The sequence below is a fragment of the Drosophila serrata genome, unplaced genomic scaffold (assembly GCF_035046125.1).
Source record: "Drosophila serrata isolate PLE 108 unplaced genomic scaffold, ASM3504612v1 contig_362, whole genome shotgun sequence".
Taxonomy (NCBI): Eukaryota; Metazoa; Arthropoda; class Insecta; order Diptera; family Drosophilidae; genus Drosophila; species Drosophila serrata.
In genome coordinates, this window is record NW_028257260.1 from 3,100,972 (window position 1) to 3,113,055 (window position 12,084).

The window sequence follows — 12,084 nt, forward strand, 5'->3', positions numbered from 1 at the left end:
AACGAACGCGATAGCGATAACGATAACGATAGCGAAAACGAATGAACAGATATTGCATTACAAATTGAAACTGCCAATTCACATTCTCAGACAAATTTTTACGAAGCTGAACCAAATCGAGCATTAACGTAAACACCCAATTAATAATTAATAGCACTAAGCAACTATACAAATTTGCTGAATATATATTTCCGACTCGCGAAACCGAAAATCGAACTCGAATCTAGAACGTATCGAAAATCCACAAAGCCAGCAGAAATTTTGGCATTCGACTTTGATCCTCGTCTTGATTCCCCCAGTCCTTCGTTTCGTTCACCCGATTCTCGATTTCCGACGACCAATGTCCGATGCCCCGATACACGATAAACGATAAACGATATCTCATATCCGATATCGATATCCGATTGCGGTTCAGGCTTACTTTAGGCACTTAGCGTATATCAATTTGTGTGTGTGTGAACAAATAGCAGACAATAATTAGTGAGAGGCGATAGCAGGCAACTTTGAGCGAGATCGCGAGTCCGGAAGAGTACCCTCGAATTATCGATTATATTATCGATAATGGAAATATCGTAATGGGGCAAGGCCGGAGTAAGGTGGGGCGTGGCTAGTTTGTTTTGTTTCCCTTTTTAAGAAGCACCTTAGTTACTGTCTTCCAACTTAGCGTAAATATTTAAGCTATTAATTTTCATTTTAATTCAAAAGAAACAGGTTCCTATCAGTCACTCGAATATCGTTAGTTGCAGCCCAACCCCTCAGCGTTTTGGGTTTCCTCGGTCCATAAGAATAGCGACTCCTTGCCACCCTTGCCACGCCCCCCGGGGATCTCAAGGCTTCAGAATGATTGACAGCAGCGACTTGTTTCGTTTTGGCAACCAGGATTCAGCAGCAGAGTTAGCAAAGCAGCATCTGATGGAGTGTATAGGAAACTGCCTTAAAGTGATTTTCAAGTGAGACCGTATGAGAGAGCGATCAACCCAGCTAAGCAGCTAAGCGTGTACATAGAGGATACAGGAGTCGACAATTTTTTTTACTAAGACAACCAACTTAGCCACGTATCTACGAGTAAGCCTAACTTTTAGCACAGCCACACACACCACACGATCTGTACATAGGACATATACATATACATTCGTCGTACTCATACATATATATATATATATATATATATATATTATATATAGTATATATTATATACATACATAGTATATACAGGCATATACACATAGCGGAAGGAAGTGTTTTATAACAAAAGTGGATTAGTCGGTAAACGTAGAGCGAGACATCCTTAGCAAAATTACACCTAAGTTTTCCAGATTCAGATGACTTTTTAACCAAACAAAAACCAAACGTAATGAAAAACCTGAAAGAAAACCAAATGACGTGGGAAAGATGAAATCATTCGGGCAGGCAAAGGCTACCATAGCTAGCTGGCTTGCGGTTAGACAAATTATGTAGAAAAGCATTCAGAGTAAGGAACTATTTGTATTTCAACTTGTTTTCCACGAGACCTTAAGTTTAGTCAACGTAATGTAATGTATAAATCAAATCGAAACAAAACGTATGTAAAATAATTGCATAAATAATTTCAAATATATTCGCCGATTGCCTTCAACTAGAGGAATTTTGATTACACTTAATAACGATTAACGGATACTAAATAATTAATAATAATGGTAAATTGAAATTATTAAATAATGCATTGAATATTTATACAAAGGGAAAGCGAACAACTAAAACTATGAATATATATATTATATTGGAGAACGAGGCGGACAGGTGGAGAGGAAAAGCAAAATGCAGAAGCAGAGGCAGACAGAGAACAACAAATCTACACAAAAATGAAATTCAAAAAGAACTGAAGTAAAAACAAAGATTTTAAAGCAGTAACAAATGGCAAACAAAGGAAAACAAAACAAAAAAATAAATAAAAAACAGATTAAAGCATTCATATTTGTACACTAAAAAAAAGACCCGTTAAGGAGTACGCAACTTATACACGCAATATTAGACTAAACCGATTACTTCGATAACCGATAACTGAACTCCCAGCCCAGCACAGAAAGAGATGGCCAATTTGGCCCCTCCTTCGGATGCTTCCCCCGAATTGATAACATTTTGTTCGTTAACTAGAGACACTCGCACATATCCAACGAAAGACGTCGATTACTTTCCATCCCCATCCCTATCGAGAGACCACCACCCCTAGATATTCACACACCCCGAATCGATAAAGATAACGATAACGATTATGAAATCGAAGTCGAGCAATCGATGTTACAACCACAATTACGATTACAATTACAATTGCAACCACAACCGAACCACAGGAGCACAACCGCAGGCACAGGATGCACAACCACTGGAGCGAAGGAGCCGCTAATTAGGAAGGATATATATGTAAGAGCTGGCGGCACAGACCGAGTCTAGAGAATACTTTTAGGCGTTAAGCGTACTTCTAGTTTGTATCTCTTATATATATACACGGATATATCTAGGCATATGGACATAGCATAATTATACAGTTATACAGACCTATCGATAACTCACAAATACCGCATACAACTAGTCACTGGGGGAGATCGATTAACAATCGATGTAGATCCAACCATATTTTTTTTTTTTGTATTTAATGCTAACGGTAAAGGTAATGCTAAATGGTGAATGGTAAATGGTAAAGCATAAATGATATATATGATAAAGCATAAAGGATAAATGATAAATGGTATGTGGTAAATGATACATGGTAATGGACATTTAACTAGTTATAACGTGCAGTTATCGTAATTTATGATTATCGATTATTGAGTCTTGAGTACGATTATTACGAAACGTTTAATTTTGTTAATACGAAAACAAAACGCGAGCATGGTTAATAAAGCTTTAATTTGAAGCTATATAGGTATATATATATTGCCCATATATATATATATACATACACAAACATACACACACACATTCAAACAAAAACATACACACACACACACACACACACTATACACACATACAAACACACGTACACTCAGACAAGGAAACGTCCTCAGTTTATAAATTTTCAAATGAGTGACACTTGAAACTTGAAAGGAAATGAGAACGTAAGCGTAAACGTAAACGTAAGCGTTTGCGTTTGCGTTAACGTATCGTAATCCAAATGAACACGTAAGCAGTACTTAACTCTTAAGGCCCCATATAAGTAACATACGAAATAACAATTAATTATCGGAATCAATTTATTATTGATAGCAAATGGAAACGAAATCGGAACGAAACGAAGCGATTAACGATTAACGATAGCGGTAACTGTAAACGATATACGATAATGGTACAGATAACGATAACGATAGAACCAGCAGGAGAATGAGAGTTTCCAACAGGCAGAGAGAGGAGCGCAGGATAGGTCCCGTCTGTGTGCATATATCCACCGATATCTGGTTGATATTGCTGCACAGATGCGATGCCATACATATACACCACACACAAACACACTCACTCATACTATATGCATAACATACAGTGACGAGAATTTTTTAGTCTATACCAATTACAAAACTGGCAAAAGGAAAAATGAAAAAAGGATAAGGAAATGGAAAACAAATCTATATACAATACATGGCATACACACATATATGAAGCCCCTATATTGAGGATATAAACGTGAATTTTTAGCAATCTAAGTAATAAATTATACACAGCAACACGGATACGGACGGCGGACAGGACGGCACACCAAACACCACACACCCACACTCGAATCGGAGCATATATATATGCATGTATGTATATGGTGTGCGTCAGTACTAAAAGCTACAAAATATTAATAATACTATGCAATAAAAAGAGAGAAGAAGGAGATGAGTACTAGGCGGCAGCGAGGACACTTAACATTTAAGACACCAAACGGAGCTGACTTGTAAATAGCCACAGCCATGGACGGACTGCTGACAGCCACATCAGTATACAGTATACATACACTCACTCAAACATACAAACACCCACACACACACACACACACATTTTACGATTAGTTAATTTTACAAAACTAAAAATATTGCAGCAGGCGCATTATATGAAAACTAAAATGGCAAAAACAGAAGCGGAAGCGGAAGCTAAAGTGGATGCTGAAGCGGATGCGGAAACGGAAACAAAAAATCATATGCATTACAATTAAAGAGTAAATTAAAAAGGCAAAGACAAACGAGGCGAAGAAGAAAGAGCGAGATGGAAAAGAAAAGGCAAAACGAAAGTGAAAGTGAAAGTGAAAGCAAGAAAGCAATAGAACACAAAGGGACAGGCAGGAGGGAGGATAATGAGTAGAGGCCACTTTGCTGGCCGCGAGGCATGTTGATGGGAATTAATAAATTACCAAGTAATATTATAAAAATATTATTATATAAATTATAAATTATAATTATAAATTATTATTAAAGAAAACAAGCAAGCAACAAACAATTAAAAACCAAACAAACGAGATTAAAAGAAAAAAAAAATACAAAAAACGAAGAAAAACCAAAAAACAAAACAAAAAAAAAATACAAAACAAAACAAAAAACAAACAAAACCAAACATAAACAAAACACATTATTATAATGCGATAATTGAGTAATCAACAGAACGAATTGACAACGTTGTATGATTTTGATCAGAAAAGTAATAAAAACAATTTTCGATTTGTTACGAAATATACATAAATATACAGCGACTTTCATTTCAGGGGGAGGGTAATCAAATCAGCACTTTTAGTTATTTACTATAATTTTAATTTTTATTTAATCATATTAACAATCGCCATCTATCAGAACGCACCGTAAGGTGCGCAGAGCCATCTGTGGGACAAGTTGGTTTTTTAGCTCTCTAGTTAGGCAAGACTTCCACCATAAGGCAAGGACTCTTTCTAGATCCTAGAAACTGACTAAAACGGTTTGAACCCAAGCAATGTAGTCAGCCGAGGTTTGCACCGCATAAAAGTTATACAAGACAATCCTGATTCGAGTCTTGGCTGAAAGGAACTGCCGCGCAGTCATCCTCTCTGGTTGAAGTCTACGCTTATTGGTTTGCCAAGCTGCCCGCTCAGGTGCCGCTATTGCATACCGGAAACAGGAAAAGAAAAATACGATTAAACTTGCAAAACCAACAACCGGAAACAATTCATACATTTTGGTAAAATGAAAAGAATAACTACCTTGTACCTCCTTATACTTTGTAAAATCCTCGAATTGAAGGCGATAATGAATCTTGCATTTCGATTTTAAATACGATATTGAAATTTAGACAGTATATGCCGCAAATAAAAAATAATTAACCAGAAATTTTGATGTAAACCAAGGAACATTCGCAAAAGCTAAATAAAATTGGGGAAAGTGTAACAGATCCCAGATGGATACATTTTCACTGCACTGTTTCAGTGCAACTGTTCAGCGAGTCGTCGCATTTTGAGGGCCATATCGCATATATACTTCTGAAGTAGTTCCCTATCGTCGCCTTCTTCAACTATTAGAATCCCTTGGATGATCCTTTCCATTTTCGTAAGATGCGGGTAAGGAAAGTCTGGTTTCGCAAAGAAGATAAACACAGCGCAGGTCATATGCCGCGAATATTCTCGATTTAAGGCTAAGAAAAGACCCACAAAGTTCTCCACTTCGCTTGCCGGTGACACCGAGCCAATACACATCAATGAGGTGAAAACGATCTGTTCGATGGTATCCAGTACGATCTCTTTGATGTGCTCATAGCTTTGGGAATGCAGTACGAGTTCTTCTAGAAAATCAAGACTGCTGCGGATTGCAACACCCTCCTGCATCGACATTCCTCGTAAAGCAAAGGCAACAAGCTGATTGTAGGGCAGCTCTTTGTCCATTAAGATATTTGGAGCCATTTTTATAATCTGCGCGAAATATTTAAAGAAACTACCAGTTATTTCCGCAATATCGGAGTAGCTCTCCTCGGCAGTAATCTCAAAAACCACGAATCCTTGATGGATAAACTCTCTCAAGAGCTCTTTCATCACTGGCCGTGTCACGTCATTCTTGTAGAACTTGAGAATGACCGTCTTCGACAATTCCAAGGTGGGTGGACAGCAGCGCATCTTAAAGCTGAATGCAACTAAACTACAGATGTTAGATGTTACCCTTGGCAAATCATTGATCCTTAAACTGATGATGGCATTGCTCATGGTAGAGCAAACGGCCTCAACGACATCCATATGACCACACCAAATTTCTAATATTTTCTGGCTCAACTGTATTGTTGAGTCTATTACTACCAAAACGGAATTCGAATTAAAATTGTTGTCAGACTCTTCATCCTCCTTGGTTTTCAAGGATATGAATAGGGGCGACAGCATCTTAAGCCGAAATATTATGTGATTCCTGGCTAAAGATGTTTTTTCCTGCTCCCGGCAAATGGCCCGCAGCTCCTCGAACCACGGACCGACAATAGCCTCCAACTGATTGTATAACTCCACGCCGGGCATCAGGCTCATCACACTACCCATGGTGGACACCAAATTCTCCAAATCGGACTCATTCATGTATCCAGCGACTAAAATCGCCTTAAGTAATGGCTCTACATACGGCGTCATATGCATATGACAGTGGCTGAAGAGCTCCATGAGGCCGAGAGTAGCCTCGACCGACACTGAAGAGCTGAGCCCGCCTATCAACAGATTGATCGCTGGCAGCATATATGACGTATTGGCTTTGATCCAATAGCCGAAGGAGCCGATTGTCTCGACTGCTGTGCCCAAAAGCTTGACATTATATTGCGTATATGTTATTTCCGCCATTATATTCATAAACCTTTGAATGTGCACAGAGGACTCGCTGCCAACGCTGGCGCAGCACTTGAATGCGAAAATGCACGCTTCTATTTCAGTCCATCGCGTTGGATTTTTATTAATTGCTTCGTCCAACAGTCCGGCCAGGATTTCAAGAATGTTATCCTCTATCACATTGTAACACCACGTAAACGCTTTGCCAATATCTTCACGGTAAATATTGAAACTGTCCAAATTCTCGGTGTTCCACTGTTCCGGATGCTCGGCTTTCCGCACCAAAACCCCGGTTAGGTGGGCGTACACCGGCTTTATGAACTCCAAGCACTGGAGCATTTGTCCCTCACTGGGGATGGAACGGATCTTATCCTGGAGGATGTCCCAGAAGGGCAGAGCCTTGATGCTGCACTTCTCTTCCACGGGATAATTCCCGGGTTTCTCGGTGCAGTACATAAGCTCGTGGACGATGCGTTTCAATAAATTGAAGACATCCGGATCGGTAGTGATTCCATTTATCAGCAACGTTGAGTGCTGCTCTAAGGAAGACACATATAACGAGTATATAAGCGTTTCCAAGTTCTCATTTTTGGTTTCCTCCCATTCCGCTTTAACTATTTCAGACAGTCCGTCAAGGAACATTTGAATAAGTCCAAACACTATCTGGGGAGAGTTGCTTGGCTGAATGATTATCGCGGACAATGTCTTTAAAGCCGATTCGGCCAACTCATTCTCCTCCGCGGACATGATGCCATGATGCCAATAGCACTTTTGCACCACCTGCAACAGAATGGGTGTAATGCTTACGCTGCCCTCGATGGGAAACCCATAGTTTTGAATCCATGTGCCGATGCACTTGACAGCTCTTCTAGTGTCAATGTGATGGCATATCTGAAGAACGAATGGAATGCATTTACCGACCATATCGTGCAGTTTTACTCGGCTAACACGGGAAACGACGGAATGGGCTTCATCTGGAATACCCTCCAGAATTTCCACCAAGATCTCATTCTGCACATCGCGAGTAATGTTAGGGATCTGATCATTGATAAAAGTATTGGTCACCTCCTCGATGGGCTGAGTACGGGACTCAAGGAGCATATGTACTATGAAAGCCCCGAGGGACATACACAGTCGATTCAGGACGATCTTCGGCCCTCCGGCAAAAATCCCAATTCCGTAAAGGATCTTTTGTTTCAGTTGCTCTTGACTCTCCTGTGGAACTTCATGCCAATCCTTCCGCAGCTTAGAGTGAAGAACACTGGCCCCAAAGAACTGAATCTCGGCGCTCTTGCCCGGTTCCATCAGTTGAAAGGAAAATTGCCAAGCCAAAGGACTGGCCTTAGCCTCAGTGAGCCATTTGTCGGCCGCCTGGTTCTGTCCGTTTGAACAGTAAAATGAGGTAATGGCCTCCTCAATGCGCACTATATCAATTTGTTCCATTCTGATCTGGTCTTTCTATATATTATCCTGATCTACTGGAGACGAACTAAAACTAATTAATACTTTAAATTTTTGAAAAGACTGGTTAAATTCAGTTATTACTTTGAATTCTGAAGAATGTTCCTTGATTCAGTTTGATCCCAAGTTCACGGGTTGCTAAGGGTCTAAATATTAGTTGTAATAATACTTTCAATTTTGATAATACCTTGTAGTAAGAACTAGAAGATTTTGAATTCTTATTAGTTATTACTTTAAATACTAAAGAATGTTCCTTGATTCAGTTTGATTCCAAGTTCATGGGTTGCTAAGGGTCTAAATATTAGTTGTAATAATACTTTCAACTTTGCTAATACCTTGTAGCTTGTAGTAAGAACTAGATTTTGAATGCTTTAAATTTTGACAAACTTTGTAGTTTGTAGTAAATATTGAACTGGCTAGGAATTTAGATAAAACTTTGTAACTTGTAGTCAGGATTGGTTGAGTTTCACTTTGGTTTAAGTTAAAATGTTGTAATACTTTGAATATTTGAAAATATTGTTTAGCTTGCGATGTTTACTGGTTGAAGCAACTGAATGTAATGAATTTTAGAGATTGTATTGCTGGTAATGTTAGATTTAGTTTGTTTCTAAATTCATGGGTTGCTTATGCTCTTTGAATTTCAGATTAATGAGAGTTCAAATTTCGAATTGACAAAGTTAGTATTCAATTTATTTTAAAGCTACAAAAAGTGTTCATACTTGATTTGTGATGTTTGCTAATTTATGTTTGTTATTTTTAACTTCTTATTAATCTTTTTAGTTGGTTTGTAGATTGTCTAAGAGTTGAGATTACAAATCCGAAATGCACACCTGTCATCATCACTCAGGTGCCATCCGGCTGCGACATCCGGCTTTTGGGGTACCCAACACATCCGACACTCGCAATATTAGGCAACGCAATGCAACGTAATCGCAAATCGCAATCAATGGACATTACTGAGCCGGTTGATAGCCATCTCTCTCTGGGAGTGGCGATCCCATTCGGCGGCAACTTCCTGGTCTTCAATGATCGGGGCTCTCGCCTTCGCAGATCCGAAAGGATGATACGATTTACATGCGATGTAATTACCAATGATTGAATTCCGAAGGCGAAAGGTGATGGAAAGCAAACAGCAAATCGCATATCACATATCACATGACAAAAGGCGGCAGCCGAACCTTAGATCTGGTCCAGGATAGGCCTACCTTTCAGGTTCAACAGGAGGAGAAGGAGGAGATTGCCCTGCCACATTTTTTTTTGAGAATTTTCGTTTCAGTTTTCCCTGTTTTCCCTGTTTTTCCCTCTTTGCTTAGCGGAAAGCACACTCGGCAAAAAAGTGTCGAATGCAGCGCCTTTGTTGACTCGCCCGCTTGCTTGTTTGCCAGCCTGTTTATTTGCCTGTTTGGCTGCCAAATCAATGCAAAGTTTCACCGGCATAAAAAAACTAAAGGAATACAGTGGAGCCTGGTCGAGCAGGGACCGAATCGCTGGGCGGTGGCTTTGCGGTGGAGCCACTGTGCCTTTCATTAGTTAGCTGCCGCCAGTCATCAGTATTTGCCAAACTCTTTTGGCATTTCGCACTACCAAATGAGGTCCTCGAACATTTTGGCAAGCGGACAGGACACTCAGCAATTTGCCAACTCATTCGGTGTTCACGGCTGATATGATGCCAGGGAGGGGGAAAAAATCACTAACATTGAGTTTGGATTTAAAGCAGAGATAATCCTATTTAAAATTTAATGGAAAAAAAATGTAAGAACTCTCTCCCTGAGTAAGCTTGTATTAATTGATATATTTATCTAAGAACCCCAACTATTTAGCTCTAGTTTTCTAGTTGCATATCACCATTAAATTAATGAAAAATTAATTTTAATTCCATCCACAAATAATCCGCAGCTGTTTGGGCTTAGCTCCTGATAAATAATCATTTTCCATTGCTAGCGAAACTTTAGAGCACCGAAAAAAGAGTTGCCCAGGGATCAGCACAGACCGTAAAAAATAATAATACAACAAAAGTAAATAAATAAAAAGAGGAATAAATAAATACAATCAAATCTGGCAGTTTTTTGATTTCGATTCTCCATTTGTGATTTCTAATCCGAACTGCTCCTTTTGTGTTGCCATTAACACCGAGTGCCGTTGTTTCAGCTCCCCGCTTCTGATTTATTTATTTATTTATTATTACATTTGACTGATTGCCGACACCAGCCAGCCCAGTCCCCGTCGTTTCAAAGTTTCAAATACAAAATACGAGAAAAAAAAAAAATGGAATAAAAATTCAGTAACAGAAACAGAAACTCCCCAGCTCAAAAAACTCATGTATTATGAACAAGTTGATTGTCATGCGGATCCATGGAGGTAGAGGGGAGGTGTGTGGCCGTCGGCGTTGATTTTCGTTTTGTGTAGGCAAATCATATTATATCATATCATCTATTATGCAGCGATGCCCAAATAAAATCCCATTTAGCCCCAGGCCAAAGCTGGGCACAGCTCCTGGCTTGGAATTGAAATCGGATTCGGATACGAAATTGGTATTAGAATTGGATTCACAATCGGATTCACAGCTGAGCTTCCAGAATGAGTGGGATATAAGGTCTCCCAATTGATATGTTTATTGTATATTCTATCTGAATGATAACAGAAAAGGATATGTATATATTATCAACACATTTTAATAAACAGCCAAGTTCTGCTAGTAAAATGGATGAAAAATGAATCTAGAAAACAACTAGAATAAACACATTACTAAATATCTAATTAGTTCTGTCTGTAAGTCTCTTCTCTAGAAGAAGATAATACTTGTTTTATTTAAGCTTTAATAACGGATATAAAATAAAATATACTTTCTATTTTCACTGGATAAATTTATGCTTAGTTCTTTTAATCTTTAATAAAGTGTTCAGAACAAAACAATCTTTTTATTTTCCCTTGATTTAAAAATGATTCAAGTTGTAATTCTTCAAATTCTTCAAAAACTATGTTCATTGCATTTCCCTAAAAAAAAGAGAAAGGACTTCAATTTCCAACTTGAGATTCCCTCGATGGAGAGCCTCTCAAAAAATCTAGTGTAACTTATGCCCCGAATTTCCTGGCTGAGGTCGAAGGTCCTGGGGCCATTAGCAAAATCAACAGCCGCACTCAGCAGCATTCAGTCATTCGTGCAGTCACTCATATTCATATTCACATTTGCAGTCACACTCTAACACTCACATTCACATTCGGTTGCATTCACACTTGGAAAAAAGGGCAGTTGTTCCACTTACACTTCCCGCCTCCTTCGGCAGGACTCGGCGAGGTGGAAAATGTTACGCTACAATTTAATTGAAAGGATAATCAGGCGCACAGCGGCCGAGCGTTATGCGAGGAGCTCATTCATTCGCTCATCCATCGCCCAGTGGGAGCGAAAGAGAGCGCCTGCGGGCCAAAGAAAGAGACAGCTAAAAAACAGCGACACGGACAAAAGGCAGCGCTAAAAGCTGCAAATGAATGAATGAGGCGAATAGAAATAAAATAGCAAACGGTGGCAGCACAACATCGGCTTTTGTTGTACTCGTCAAGTGTCCTTTTTGATGACGACGACACACAAGCAAGGCGACGACTCTAAGGACGACCCGATGCACTGTCCGAAAAAGAGGAGTAGATGTAATAAGCCAGCATAATACATTTAAAAATAAAAAAATATTTTATGAAATTGCTGATGATTTTTTTGTTATATATTTAAATTAAAAGACAAGTGTGCATTTATATAGTTTATGAAAAGGTTGTTAAAAAAAATTGTCATACTTTTATGGAGAATTTAATATATTATATAAATATTAATAATAAATAGAAATGAAATATTAAATGTTATACATAAA

General features: G+C 38.8%; 1 protein-coding gene across 2 annotated transcripts; it reads right to left on the minus strand.

Moving 5' to 3' along the window:
• Nucleotides 1-5,257: 5,257 nt before the first annotated feature.
• LOC110175942 (importin-13-like) lies at nucleotides 5,258-8,421 on the minus strand. 2 transcript variants are annotated; one of them, XM_086839210.1, is made up of 2 exons: nucleotides 8,312-8,421; nucleotides 5,258-8,241 (listed from the first exon to the last, which is right to left on the minus strand). In XM_086839210.1, exon 2 carries the CDS (start codon nucleotides 8,207-8,209, stop codon nucleotides 5,399-5,401), a length of 2,811 nt encoding a protein of 936 aa, XP_086695336.1. In that variant the 5' UTR covers nucleotides 8,210-8,241; nucleotides 8,312-8,421; the 3' UTR covers nucleotides 5,258-5,398. The 2 variants fall into 2 exon arrangements, with proteins under 2 accessions (XP_086695336.1, XP_086695335.1); XM_086839209.1 differs by having other exon boundaries at nucleotides 5,258-8,255; nucleotides 8,312-8,354.
• Between the last annotated feature and the right edge of the window lie 3,663 nt (nucleotides 8,422-12,084).

Bases quoted from the DNA above. Each gene is read 5' to 3' on its own strand.
- LOC110175942 (XM_086839210.1), bottom strand. From the start codon at position 8,209: ATGGAACAAATTGATATAGTGCGCATTGAGGAGGCCATTACCTCATTT.